At 42.9% G+C, this 15,331-nt stretch overlaps 2 protein-coding genes across 4 annotated transcripts in view; one reads left to right on the plus strand and one right to left on the minus strand.

The window, feature by feature from the left end:
- LNX1 (ligand of numb-protein X 1) overlaps window positions 1-15,331 on the plus strand; it is a 197,169-nt gene that overhangs the window by 70,985 nt on the left and 110,853 nt on the right. For all 3 annotated transcript variants that reach the window (XM_073017370.1, XM_073017369.1, XM_007998702.3), the window contains one exon: window positions 10,778-11,243. In XM_073017370.1, the coding sequence (XP_072873471.1) occupies window positions 10,864-11,243 (380 nt within the window). In that variant the 5' untranslated portion in view covers window positions 10,778-10,863. The remainder of the gene's footprint in view (window positions 1-10,777; window positions 11,244-15,331) is intronic.
- On the minus strand, window positions 8,469-9,294 carry LOC103235687 (COMM domain-containing protein 5). Its single transcript, XM_037989373.1, is given in 3 exon segments — window positions 8,469-8,570; window positions 8,607-9,009; window positions 9,011-9,294. Coding segments are annotated over 3 exon segments (789 nt in total).

Consider the following 15,331-nt stretch of genomic DNA (forward strand, 5'->3'; position numbering starts at 1 on the left):
ACTTGGTGGAAATCTAAGTTCCTTTCCCAACCAAAATCCTATGACTTCTAAATAAATCATTTTAAAACCTCACATAGAGGTCATCATGTGGGTCACATCAAGAGATCACTACTCTTCTTTGATTGACACATTTGCTCAGGTTCTTCTCACCTGGATTACTTCCCACTTGTCCAGATCCCATTTATCATTCGTGATCCTTCCCAAGGACCATCTATCCCATTAACTTTCCTTGATTATTCTGGACCACACACACTCTCTCGTCTCTCCTCCAAAATTTGTCCATGGCTTCTGTCTTGGGGCATTATACATTGCCATTTATTGTATATTCTCTTGCAGTGTTTTCACATTTTTTCCTATGGATAAACCCTATTTTCATAATTAGACTTAAATGTATTGGAGATGAAATGGAATTCCCTATGGGAACTCCCACAGAGTTTAAGGCCAATCCCAGGCATGGACTAGGCAAATCCATGACCCCTGTAGAATTGAAACACAGCAGGAAAATGTTGAGAATTCAAATATCTTCCTAATCTTGTCCTTCCCTCTATAAAACTTGGTTATCTATTAAACACACACACACACACACACACACACACACAAACATAAACACTTTTTGAAATTGTTTTTCAGCTTTGGATGAAAGAATGATAGTTTGCTTCTTTTCCATACCCCGCTGATATCAGCTCTTTCTGGGATCCTTGGTGATCAGAGGGAACCAATCTGAATCAATGCAAAAATACTCTGCCTTCGTTTGTTGTTGTTGTTGTTGTTGTTTGCAGGGGGTCAGTTCTATTTCATCATGTTTATGGACTAGGAAATGGAAGGACATCTTTTCTGTTACAGAGTTTTTACAAACAAACCCAAGTATGACACCCCAGGGGAAAGGTGGTAAAATCTCATCAAGAGAAGGAACACTCTTCTCTAACCTGCTTATGAAAGGCATTCCCTGACTTCTAAAACTTGTGTCTAATTGGCTAGCCACTTGGGACTCTTTTCGCTTAACCACTTCCCTTGTTTTTCCCACATTCTGAACATCTATGTCCTCCCTTATTGACTCCAGATGTGTTACATGGTCTCCCTTTAGTTCAATTCTCCTGTAATTTCTTGACATGTTTCTGACCTCTTTAAAGACCATTTAAAAGGGTTTTTTTTTTTTTTTTTCCTGCGTTTGTGGGTGTTTGCGGTACTATACAGGCTAATGTCATTCACAGATTCATTAATGAGTGGCTTAGTCCCTCTTTGAGATCACTGATTTAGAAGTTAAGCAGAAGTGGAGCTAACCACGACCTTGGCAGCAGCCTGTAAGCACCTGCCTCCCCACTCTTTCCTCTGCAGTGTACCTGCCCCCCATCATGCACACACAGACACATCACCCCCCCACTTCCAACCCAGTTTCTTAGTTTGAAGATAATTTTTATTCCATGTGTGACCATTTTTATCCAGGTCATTAATGCTCCTAATTCTTCTCTATTACATAAGAGTCTGTAAGCTAAGGAATAGCCCACAGAACACTGCCCATTCTCTGTGTATGTTCATTTAAAATTGGCATTTATAAAACTGATTGATGGCACATTATTGATACTGTCAAGTCTTACTAAATTCATCTAAAATTTAAAATGTAATTTTACATTTATTTTGTTTAATACAGAAAGATAGACTTTGCCCTAACTTTGGCAATTATTTTCCCCCCAGTAACCTGATTTAGGAGTTACAGCTAGGGCTAGGGCAGTAGTTAGGCAAACATGCTTGCTGGGTGAATTATTTTAGAAAGAGAGATGAGGCCACCATTTGAAGAAATGGCAGGTGCTGGTCCATTTGGTTCCTCTATGGGTATATTTCTGCTCTTCATGGTCCAGGATGGCATTTCTGACTGTGATTGTGATTTTTGCACTGGGCTGTCACCCCAGTGACCAGTTTGAAACTAAGCAACCATTCTGCCACATGGAGCTTCATCCGAATTTTAAAGCATCATCAACAATAATAATAATAAAAACAAAAACCGTAAGCTAATTTTCTTGAAGCTAAAAGTAACCTTGGAAATCATCTGATATAGAGTTAGCCTTTGTGTGTTTGAAACATGCTGTAAAACAAGAGGGTTGGCTGAAGGGAGTAAAAGATTTTGAACAACTTTTAAATAAGCAAAAATTGCAAAGCAAACATGAATACAGTAGGGCAGAGCTTCACACCGTTTGTAAAATGTCACATTCCATGTAGTGTCCTTGCTGGAGAGAACTCTTTATTACTTGATGGGGCTCGCTTATGTACTCATGAGACAAAGCTCTTACAGGATCCAGTCATTTTGTGATCTTTTGTGAGACCTGGCTCTTTCTCTTTGTTGAAGCAAGTCATTCCTCTTGCCTTGTGAACCTTTCAGCAAACTGTTCACCTGTGTGTGACACCTGTCAAGTGTAACAATTGGCTGAAGCAACAATCAATTCTGACCTTGGGTGAAGTTTAGTGGCACACCTGGAAAGAGTTTGTAATTCTACTGTTTTGTCATTGTAGCTGGCTCGCCACCAGGTCAAGTAAAAGGAAAATATCAAGACCCAAAAAGGTAGTTGGTAGCAGAGCTGCATCCAAACCACAGTTTTGATATTCTACTCTCCCTACTTAGGTTTTTAAAATAACAGTGACAAGGTCATAATTAAGGTGAGGCAAGTGAGACACTCACCTTCAGGTGCAAAATTTAAGGTGCCGGAAAAATTCAGTAATCCTAATGTGAATGAAATATTTAAAACAATGCAAAACGAATGCAAAAAATCCATGATGAACAAAAGATCAAAATGTATTCGAATAAAGACAAGATCAATAAGCTAAAGTTATTTAGAAATTATTTAAGATCATCACTGAGTTAAAGGAAGTGATCAAACATTTCCTCAATCAAAAACAAGATGAGTGACATGGTTTGGCTGCATCCTCACCCAAATCTCATCTTGATTTGTAGCTCCCATAATCCCCACATGTTGTGTGAGGGATGCAATGGGAGGTAATTGAATCATGGGGGTGGGTTTTTCCCATGCTATTATTGTGACAGTGCATAAGTCTCATGAGATATGCTGGTTTTATAAAGGGCAGTTCCCTTGTACATGTTCTCTTGCCTGCCACCGTGTAAGACATGATTTTGCTCCTCCTTCACCTTCCACCATGATTGTGAGGCCTCCTCAGCCATGTGGAACTATTAGTCCATTAAACCTCTTTTTCTATATAAATTACCCAGTCTTGGGTATTTCTTCAGAGCAGTATGAAAATGGACTAATATAGTGAGCAAAGAGGAAGGTTTTTGAAAACATTGATGAGTGTGTTTCCTTTAAAGCCAGGAAAGCAAAACAATTTCTAAAATTGTTAGGAAAATAAATAAAATATTTAAACTTAAATTGATGTTTTAAGTTTTGATATACCTACACTTCTTTTTTTCCACATTTTTCAACTTCCTTAATGATTTTTTAAAAAATAGCCATTGAAAAATAAACAAAAATGTACATATCAGGACATACATTTTTCCTTTGGCCTCAGGCTGCAACATGGCTTAGCGCAGCACTAGATCTGTTACTTAGGAATGTATTCAGTGGATTTCTCTGCATACGCTATGGCAAAGTAGGAATTTTTCATGAGCAAGATTCTTCAGCAGATACCCCTCCCTGGATAAGGGGACAGCTGTTATGGTCCCGGGTGACCAGTATAACTCTTTGATACTTTCCTTTTTCAAGTACTTGTGCATCTTTTGGGGTTGGTGTGGGGACACGGAGCACCTGGAGCTGCAGGCTTCGTTTCCTCCCACTGCCTCTCCATCAGTCGCTTGTGGCCTGTCACTGTTTTAACTTTTTCATTTATTGTGAATTTCAGTGGAAATTCTTTAGTATTTGTACTTCTGGGTAGGAAAAGTTATGTCTGATTTATTATTTGTTTAAATGGTTTTCATTTCCCTTTTCCTGTGTTATTTACTATGTCGGTAAAGTTTGGAATGAGATTTATCAAAGTAAAGGAATGTTTACAAACAAATAAGAGAGCCCCACATTCGCCAGATAGCAATGGTTCTAAGGATTGGATATACATTGTGAGTTCCAGTACCAAACTGTTTAGCCACTGAAGACTATCTTCTGTTTATATAAATCCACCTAATGCCACTACATATTTTTGCATTTTCTAAGCTGCATTCATAGCCATTGCTTTTGTTTTTAAAAGCTTCTACATTTCTACCTTTTTACTCTTAAGATATATACCTCCTCCACCACCTCTAAGAATTGTTTTCTCCAGGCCTCAGGCCTCCAGTGTCTCCTGCTCTACCCACTCAAGTAACAGCAGTAGTGTGTGCTGTTGCTACAAGAAGGTGGATGCAGTCTCAGGCTGTCTGGTAGTCACATCAAAGGAACAGATTCCCTCACTTCACTCTGGCCTGGAGTTTTGGAGTTCATTCTACCCGTACATTGTAGGAGAGACACTGATCAATTGGGCAGCTTGCAGAAGAGATTTGAATGTGGAAGAAATATTGACTGAACCTGAGGCTACTCACCCGGGGGGAGAACATGAGATCTGTCTTCAAATAATTAAAGGACTTAAAAAGTTAGACATATTCTAAGGAGCTCCTAGTAACAGTGGCACTTGTGGAAAGGGCAGGTGAGGTATAGGAAAGGAAAATTTTGCTCATTATGTGGACTTTTTCCTCTAAAATCAAAGCTATCCAAAGGTAGAATCATTTATTTTATAAAGTAATAAAGGCCTTTCTCATCTGTCAGCCTTCCTTTTGACTCAGAGTCTGTGGCTACAGTGTTTCATCTTTGACAAGGTTGAAGTGCCAGTGCGGGACACACCACCATGCGACTATACTGAAGGATTCTTTTTCATAATACGGAATCCTCCTCCTATTACTAGAAAACTGACTCAGGCAACAATTTCAGAGATGCTTTAGGGTCAAATCTTGTCCTTTCAATGGGAAGAACATGTAAAATTATCAGTGCCACATGCCAAATGTTGTATTTATCCAATTGTCTTTCTAGTGGAGTGTGTGGTTTATTCTGGCAACTATATCTTATAACCATTTTCTATACAGCCAGGGTACATTGAAAGGAGAATTAGCAGGACAATAGCACACCAAGGATCCCATTGTTCTGATGAGTTACCTGATGTAGAAATGTTTCCACTTCCAAACAGGCTGTATTCCAAAGGCTGTTCTTAAATCTGTCTAGTGCAATGACAGTAGACATACAATCTTGAACGACCCTCTTGGTTACGGGCAGCACCGACTGGCTTTTGCTCTGGTATGTGTCTTTGTTGTCATCCAGGAAGTTCAAAATTTGAGAATTAGGCAGAGAAGCTTCTATACAGGTTTTAGGCTAGTCAATAAAATGGTAGGAAAGGAAGCAGGGATTAGGAGCAAAGAGAGAAGGGGTTTTTTATTTTTCTGGGTGCTTTTCAGCACTAGATTGGTGGTTTTGGCTACATATATCTCTAAAAGTCACCTCTGGTTTCTGTCCCATTCCAGACCAGAAGGAAGAAGGAAAGGGTGATTCCTAAGGCACAACAGGGTTATACCAAAAAAGTGTAAGATTTCCACCCTACCCATGATACATGTACATAAGGAGGGAATCAATCCGTTCCACTACTCTTTCTTACTCTAAACTGCCAAAACACCGTATCACAGCTCTGTCTACTTACTTCATCCAGGGCCAGAGATGCTGATGGCTGATACATTCAGTAAATTTACATGGACACAAAGCTGACAGACCCTCTCTCTTACTTTTGGTGGGAGAAACTAGTTTACCTTTTAAGGCTTAATGATTTTTGATAATTTCTTCTCCATTCACCAGCAAGGCTCTGATATGTCTGAAAACATGATACATCAAACATGTTTATAAGCTATACACTGCAAATAAGAACTACCAGGGAGCTATTAATCATATTTTTTAAGTCTACCTAGTTCTTTCCCTTAGAGTCAAAACTGCTTGTTCAGTCAATTATCTCATAATCTGTTTCTATTCATGTAGGCTTTATTTAGTCTAAAATAAAGTCAGAAAATATATACAGCAGTGTTTACATTAAGATTATATTAAGAATTTGGTTTATCCACATGGGTAAGTGCCAGGGAATTCAAATTGCTCTCAGAAAGAAAAAGAAAGGAAGAGAAAAGGTAAAAGAAAATTGGAGTTGGAGCTAAATCTGCCATTTTTGCTTACCCCCTCCATTCATTCTGCTTCAGCACTCAGTGAAATCAAGGAATCTTTTTCCTCAGAGATCTTTGACATATCTACAGTCCTGGACCCCATAATGACGTTTTGGTCGATGACAGACTCCACATATGATGGTGATCCCATAAGATTAAAATACTGTTTTTACTGTACCTTTTCTATGTTTAGATATATAAATACTTACCATTGTGTTACAGTTGCCTACGGTATTCGGTACAGTTATATACTGTACAGGTTTGCAGTAACAGCCATAGACTACACATTTATATGATGTATAGTCAGCTATACCATGAAGGTGTGTGCAAGTACACTCTCTTACGTTCACCCAAGGACCGAATCGCCTAACAATGCACCTCTCAGAACATGCCACCATCATTAAGCGACACATGATTCTACTTGCAATGGAGCCTGAAGAGATTTAAAGCCTTCTAATTTCCTGGGTGTCTTGTATTTAATGAGTTACATTATTGGGATTCTGACTAGCCATAATCAAGAAAGATGCTGGGAGACAAAGTAGGGAAGTAGGAGCAGAAACTTAGAGTCAGACAGCCCCTGCCCATTTTGTTTCTTTTTTTGGTGTGATTGACAAATTATTTACCCTCCGCATTTCAGTTTCCTCATCTGTTAAAAACATAACAAAACAAAACAAACACAAAACTAACTAACTAAAACTGTGGCCATTTGTGAGGACTGAAAAACGTAATATACTGTAATATAAGGCCCCTAGCACAGTGCCTGGCACATGGTAAATGTTCAAAGAACTGTTAGATGAAAAAAGGATTTTCCCCAAACATCTAATCATCAAAAACAAAACAAAACATAAAAAGTCCACTTGATTAGCACAGAATCATAGAACTCTGTTTCTAGAAGGGATTGTTGCACACGATCTAGTCTGGCAGTTTGCAAGTTTTTTTAAAAGCTAGTATTCTTTGAACAGAATATTAAGAGGAACTTGATGCATTAAGGAAATAATGGCAGGCTGGGTGTGGTGGCTCATGTCTGTAACCCTAGAACTTTGTGAGGCCAAGATGGGAGGATTGCTTGAGGCCAGGAGTTCAAGACCAGCCTGGTCAACATAGTGAGACCCCCATTTAAAAATAATAATAATAATAATGGCAGAGTTGGAGGAGTAGGCAAAGCTCTCCCTTGGTTTCCTCGTATCTCCATTCCCTTGGAAGATCTGGAAGCATCTGACGACTTCTACAGCACAGTTTGAAAAACGAAAATCTGGTCCAATGCCACTATTTCACCAATGAGGGAATGGCCCAGAAACATGAAGTTGTATTTTCAGTGGTATGACCACACTGCAGCCTGAATTTATCTTCCCCTACAGCATCATGAGAAAGAATAACCAAGACCGTAGCATGTGGGACTATATGGCCAAACACTACAGAGAAGCTTTAAAAGACCTAGAGCTTTAGTTCATCCTGTGTGCGCCTTGTTTTCCTCTATAGATGGTAGATGATAATCTTTCGTGTGGCCCATTTCCATTTTCATGTTTGTTTTTCAACTGTTTCTGGTGTCACTTAAAGTATATCCTGTGAGATTCCAGTACTTTCTAACAGCCTTGAGGACAATTAGCAGCTGCATAGATTTCCTTGAAACAACTTCGCCCCCTCCTGTACCCTCTTTTTTTGCCTTCTGTGGTCCTATCGATGCTAAATAAAATGCTACAATTTCTAAATGTTTTTATATTAAGGGCATTTACCAGCAACCTCTTCACTAGTGTGTTCTCTCAGGCATTCTGCAGTACAGAAATGTAAACAACAAAGCTGACTCAATGAAAGCCTGAAGTCAATGTATTTTCTTTTTGAGATAAGTCTATGTTTGTACAAACAACCTCTGACTTTATTTGGAAAAGAAAAGAGATATAATACAGTTTATGACTGCTGAGCTCTTTCCAAATGTGGCTAATTTCCTGTTAGGTTATTCACGTGTCTTTATGTTCTTGTGGAAAGCATAAGGTCTTTTACTTTTGGAAAAGAGGAAAGTTGAGTTGGGGCTAAGGGAAGAGGCAGGTTTCTTTTTCAAAAAAAATTTTTATTATTTATTTTATAATATTTCTCCTCCCCTCAGCCCCACTAGAATGTCAGCTCTGTGAGGTCAGGGATTTAAGGCAGAAGAATGTAAATGCCCAACCTAAAATACAAGATCTACAAAAGCACCTGAATGAAGAGCCTGCCTCATGGGAAGGGCAGGGCTGTCCTGGGAAGAATCAGCTGCACTTTGGCACCTTCTGAGGTGCCTGTCCAAGCCTGACCTGAATGGGACTGGTCATGTGAGGGGTCAGTCCTGCAGGCCACACTCACACCTCTTCTCCAGATCTGCCATCTCCTTTAGGACCAGGGCCATGCTGTACCACAGCTCCTGGAACTTGGCTATGGGGACCTCGAAGCGGTCTATGGGGAAGCGGTCTATGGGGACCTCGAAGCGGTGTGCTAACCCATCTGAAAGCTTCAGCTGCATCAGGACGCTCAGTTGCAGGGAGTGAGCCAGGGCACTGGTGGAGATTGTCACATCCACCCACCACGGAAAGTCAGCAACATGGGGCAGCCAGGCCCCTGGCTGCTGGGCCACAGAATAAAGGATGGGTCGCTGGCTCCCAAATACGATGCTGGCCAAGTCCGCGACCAGGTCTTGGGGGATGCAGAGCTCCTGGAGCTGGTCCCTGAAGGTGTTGGGCTTCAGGCTGGTGGAGCGCAGATGGAGCAGCGTGTGCACGCCTGCCAGCAGGACACCCAGCCACTCCTCTGGCAGGTTGGCGCTGACCCCAAGACACTGCACAGCCTCTCGGCAGTCCTCCCCTTGCAGGCTGCTGACCACAAACCAGCAATTTTCTGAACGTGCTCCTGTTTAGGTCCCCTAGTAGCTGGGCCATTGCTGACACCTCTGGAGGAAGCTGGGCCCCCAAGAAACCCACTTGGCCACTGTGACTATCACCAGGATGATGCAGGTACAGAGCTGCAGCCCCCACAGCAGATACTGCTGCTGCTTCCTCCTTGATTAGCCAGCCCAGGGGGTCGGTCCCAGATGCAGATACCTGGTGCCAACGATCCCCAGTCGATGCAGCCAAAAGCGGGCCTGGTCCCGAGGCGAGATTCTTAATCACCATGAAAGTTGACCCAGGGCCCTAGTTTGCACTGGGCTCCTACTTGTGTGCGTCTCCATGTCACCTCTGGAATGGGGACTCCCTGAGGGCAGAAGCATATCCTTTAAGTCTCTCTCAAAGGTCTGCATATCCAACTCACAACCTAGCTTAGAGTTGGTGCTTGAAAACTATTTATTGACTGTTCACCCAAGAGACTTCCTAGATGCAAAGCAAGCATGTTGAAAAACTTGATTATTGTTGACTCCTATCTATGTTAAAGGAAAATATGTATTGCCATAGTATTCTACTGTTTAAAAGAAATATCTAGGCTGGGCATGGGGTCTCACACCTGTAAATCCAGCACTTTGGGAGGCCAAGGCATGTGGATCTCTTGAGGCCAGGAGTTCAAGACCAGCCTGGTCAACATGGCGAAACCCTGTCTCTACTAAAATACAAAAATTAGCCAGGCATGGTGGCATGCGCCTGTAATCCCAGCTACTCGGGAGGCTGAGGCAGGAGAATCACTTGAATCTGGGAGGTAGCGGTTACAGTGAGCAGAGATCGTGCCACTGTGCTCTAGCCTGGGCAACAGAGCAAGAGTCCATCTAAAAAAAAAAAAGAAAGAAATATCTAATGGAATAAAAGAATCCTATTAGAACAAAGCTTAAAGGCACCTTATAGGAGCTCTAGCTTTCAGTTTCTGGGCTAACAGAGCTAGACCAGAGACAATGAATTCAGTAACAAATACATGTAAGAATTATTCAGTGCCTAGTATGTAGTAAATGCAAATCTAAGAGCTTTATGTATCATATCTCATTTCATCCCCACAAGAGTTCTATGAAGTAGCCTGTGATTATCCCCATTTTACAGATGTGAAAACAGAGTCTGAAATCACTGGCCCGTAGTGGTGGGATTTGAACCCAGACAATGTGTCCAGAGCCCACTTAGCCACTGATGACCAACTGAGTGAAATGCGTACAGGAGACAACAGTGCATTTATCATAGTGAAAATATGAAAGGCTCAACAACACTATTTCCTCTCAGATGACTTAGTTGAAAGCTCTGATCTCCTACATTTTCTGAGTTTGGGAGAAAGATGGGGAAGAAAGATAAGAGCCATCACAGTATTAACTGTTTTTTTTTTTTTCTTGTCCTGATCTACAAGAATTTTATAAATCACTGATCTATTTAATTTTCTTAACAAATTACATTTTTTGGAGTTACTTTAGGCATTTCCCAGATACTTTCCAAATGATTCTTACCACACCAATGTGAGGACGTTAAAGGTGAACATTATTCCTACTGGCATGTGTGGAAAAACAGAGGCACGAGGAGGCCATGGGGCTTGCCCAAGGTCCTGTCAGTTACTCCAGAGTGGACATTAAACCATGGCTTTCTGAATCGTAGCTCAATTCGCCATGCACTGGCAGCACTGTCTCATGTCTACCATAAGCATAAGTCTTTCATGTGCTGGGAGGCAAAAGTGAGCCTTCTTGTTCTCTTTTAGGTGTGTGGATGGCTCCTAGATCTCGACTTGCTCCTGATGAAATACTGTGTGACTGAGTTTCCTGTTATACTGCTCTCCAATCGACCATGAACCAGCCAGAGTCTGCCAATGACCCTGAAGCCCTGTGTGCAGTGTGCGGCCAAGCCCACTCCCTGGAGGAAAACCACTTCTACAGCTACCCGGAGGATGTGGATGACGACCTCATCTGCCACATCTGCCTGCAGGCTTTGCTGGACCCCCTGGACACTCCATGTGGACACACCTACTGCACCCTCTGCCTCACCAACTTCCTGGTGGAGAAGGACTTCTGCCCCATGGACCGCAAGTCTCTGGTTCTGCAGCACTGCAAGAAGTCCAGCATCCTGGTCAACAAAGTCCTCAACAAGCTGCTGGTGACCTGCCCGTTTAGGGAGCACTGTGCCCAGGTATTGCAGCGCTGCGACCTCGAGCATCACTTTCAAACCAGGTAGGTCCCCCACCAGTGAGCTGGGAAGCCCCGCCCCCAAGGGGGACAGCTGGACCCCTCCACCCCCCAGTCTCCTGAGAGGTTGCAACCAACAAAATGATCCATTCAAAATAAAAAAACATATAGGTGTTTATGGTCATGGTTCAGTGTGAGGAAATAGCATTTGGTGGAGTTGTGTTGTGTGTGTGTGTTTAAGGGATTTTTTTTTAATTGTAATAAAATGTAACATAAAGTTTACCATTTTTAACCACTATGAGTATACAGTTCAGTGGTATTAAGTACTTTCATGTATTGTGCAACTATCACCACCATCCATCTCTAGAAATGTTTCATCTTCCATAATGAAAACTCCATACCCATTAAACACAAACTCCCCATTCCACCTTCCCCCAGTCCCTGGCAGCCACCATTCCACTTTTTGTCTCCATGAATATGCTCTAAGTGCTTCATATCAATGACATCATATGGTATTTTTTTTTTCGACCAGCTCATCTCATGTGTGTATGTTGTGAAATGTGAAATATGCCAGAGAGGGCATATGAGCAGCTTTCTCTGAGGCTCATGAGTCGCAGAAGTATTTCCTGATAGGTGCTGCTTGCTTTTTCACTTACGAAAAAAAAGGTGCCCCAGTTTGACCCTTGATTATTAGAATTTCCTCTGTATTGGAATTGACAAGGCACAACTGTCCTTTGAGAAGGTATGAGGTGTTCTCAATTAAGTTTTAAAAGGAGAAATTTAGGAGATTTTTGTCCTCCAAGCAATTTGTTCTGCTAACTTTGTGGCCAAGTTGCTAAGTTGTGCATGCACACACATGCCCACCCACACACTGCACCTACACCGGTGGCAGAATTCTGCTGTGATTGCCGCTGCTGATGGCTAACATCACCTGTTCCATCTGGCTGCCTCTTATTTTGTCCACTTACATTGTCATGTCCCTGGGCATGAGAATATTTAAAGTGCTTAATAAAGGGGGAACAATCACACCACAATTATTTTGTAACAGGAAATTTGGAAGCTGGTGTTTATCCTGGTTCCTGTCATGACAAGGGCAGGAGGCAGGTGCAGGTATTTTTTTTTTAAAGGTTACATACCTTAGGTCATGAATCTAAGTCTTTGTCTTTTGGGACTTGCATGTATTCTCTAACATGGAAGTTTGCATCAAAAGCAATGGCCTGGGTGTAGTGCTTAGCATGTGTTTTCCACACTCATTATGTCAGTGAATTCATTTTTCTCCCCAAGATGTTGAGCCAGATGCTTCCACCTCAGGTTTTTGGGTTGCAGCTGTTATTGCTGGTGTTTAAACTAGGATGCCCTACCTCCCTCATTCCCCAGAAGTAGATGTGGTTAAAGGAGGAGTAGGTAGGGTAGTCTATTTGTGACCTTTGCTGAAAGTTTTGCCTAGGTATGAGAGACGTTGGTGGGAAAGAAGCAGGTCTGGAGTCAAAGGTGAGGTAGATGCCAACAGGAGTTGGCACAGAGCCATGTTCAAGAGTGGGGGCCACACTGGGCAGGGGGATGAGGGGAACAAGTAGGAGAAAGAACCCAGTAGAGCTCCCTCCACCCTCACCATGGTCCCGTGTTCCTGATATTTGCAGCTATACATTTGTGCTGGGGAGCTGTGTTCATTTCTTGTTGCTGCTGTAACAAATCACAAACTTAGTGACTTAAACCAAATTACTGGGTGCACTGGCTCACACCTGTAATCCTAGCACTTTGAGAGGCTGAGGCAGGAGGATCACTTGAGTCCAGGATCTTGAGACCAGCCTGGACAACATAGCAAGACCCCATCTCTATAAAAAATTTAAAAATTAGACCTGGTGATGTGTGCCTGCAGTTTTAGTGATTCAGGAGGCTAAGGTGGGAGGATTGCTTGAGCCTGGGAGTTGAGGTTGAAGTGAGCTGTGATGCGCCACTGCACTCCAGCCTAAGTGACAAAGAGAGACTGTCTCAAAAAAAGAAAAAACAAATTTGTTATCATACAGTTTGGAGGGTCAGAAGTCTAACATGCGTCTCGGTGGACTAACATTGAGGTGTCAGCAGGGTAGTATTCCTGTTGGCTTCAGGGCAGAATCCCTTTCCTTGCCTCTTCCGGCTTCTAGTGCTGCCTGTCTTCCTTGGCTCATGGCCCCTTCTTCCATCTTCAGAGCCAGCCGCATAGCATCTTCCAGGCTCTCTCTGGCTTCTGCTTCCATCCTCACATCTCCTTCTGTGACTCTGAGCCTCCTGCCTCCCTCCTATAAGAACTCATGTGATTACCTTGGGCCCACCTGGATAATCCAAGATGGCTCCTTCATCTCAAGATTCTTAATTTATGTGGGGCATGGAGGCTCACACCTGTAATCCCAGCACTTTGGGAGGTGGAGGCGGGCAGATCACTTGAGATCAGGAGTTTGAGACCAATTTAGCTAACATAGTGAAACCCTGTCTCTACTAAAAATATAAAAATTAGCTGGGCATGGTGGCCTAAGCCTACAATCCCAGCTACTTGGGAGGCTGAGGCATGAGAATCACTTGAACCCGGGAGGCAGAGGCTGCCGTAAGCCAAGATTGCACCACTGCACTCCAGCCTGGGCAACAGAGCAAGACTCCATCTCAAAAAAAAAAAAAAAAAAAAGATTCTTAATTACATCTGCAAAGTCCCTTTTGCCATATGAAGTGATATACTCAGAGGTTCTGAAGATTAGGAGCTGGACATCTTTGGGGAATAATTATTCTGCCCACCCCAGGAGTAAGAGTGGGTAGACAGAAGACAGTATTGGAGGCATCCTCTGGGGAGAAAGTCAAAACCCAGCCACTCCTCCTCATTCCCTCATCCAGGACTGTTTTGGGGCTGAGAGTGCTTCTAAAAATAGGGAGAAGATAGTGCATGGATCCGAGGGTTAGGCCAGAAGGGAGGTGGGGAAGGGGAAGGGCTAGGAGGAGACTGTTGGAAATCTGTGAGGTCTTCAGGAGAAAGATGACACAGGTACCCCTCAGCTGCCTGAAGCAGACTGGGAATTTCATTCACCCTTAGCCCATGCAGCCCGTGTGACCCACACACGCCTCGGGGAAGGCCGAGATAGAGGCTTGATGAACACTCAACTGATGATGAGATGCACATTTGGAAAACGGCAGTGAGGAGAGAACCCAAAACTGAAAGTGAGTCACCTTTTTAAGTTGCACCCTCTGAGTGAGTCCTTCACGGGCGCCCACAGCAGCTCTCTGGAGAGGCCGCCCCCACATCAGGGAAGCGTGGGCCTCAACACATGCTCTCAAGCCTCCACACTTCTGCTTCCTAAGTAGGTTGAAAACATTTCCAAAAATATGTTGTATGTATTAGTCACCATATGCCTAATATACAGTCCTTTGCCTCCCACCCCCTGGATGTTTTATTGGCAAGGATTAAGAATTTGAAGCTAACCTGCCTGGGCGCGGTGGCCCATGCCTGTAATCCCAGCATTTTGGGAGGCCAAGGGGGGCGGATCACGAGGTCAGGAGTTCGAGACCAGCCTGACCAAAATGGTGAACCCCATCTCTACCAAAAATTCAAAAATTAACCAGGCGTGGTGACGGGTGCCTGTAATCCCAACTACTCAGGAGGCTGAGGCAGGAGAATCGCTGGAACCTGGGAGGCGGAGGTTGCAGTGAGCTGAGGTCATGCCACTATACTCCAGCCTGGGTGACAGAGTGAGACTCTGTCTCAAAAAAAAAAAAAAAAAAGAAAGAATTTGAAGCTAACCTAGAACCAGACTGTGGATCTCTCTTGGGCTTTGGGCCTGTAATGGGCCAGTAGGCCCCCTCCTCCTCCCCTTAGGAGGGATATTAAGAATACCTAAGAAGTAGTTAATACCTCTGGAGTCTCTTGAATTTAGAAAACTAAGAGGCAAGTGTTTACTTTTCTCTGTGAGGCCTCCAAACTGGTGGCCGCTTGTACGGGAGTCTTGTCATAGCTTTTGTTTATAAATTTTGCATTGGTTTGCTTGATCTGTAACATTACTTTATTCAATAAATATGCATCTAAATATAATTGTTTTACATTTTTTTTATTTACTTATTTTGAGATGGAATCTCACTCTGTCACCCAGGCTGGAGTGCAGTGGCGTGATCTC

The sequence above is a fragment of the Chlorocebus sabaeus genome, chromosome 7 (assembly GCF_047675955.1).
Source record: "Chlorocebus sabaeus isolate Y175 chromosome 7, mChlSab1.0.hap1, whole genome shotgun sequence".
Classification (NCBI taxonomy): domain Eukaryota; kingdom Metazoa; phylum Chordata; class Mammalia; order Primates; family Cercopithecidae; genus Chlorocebus; species Chlorocebus sabaeus.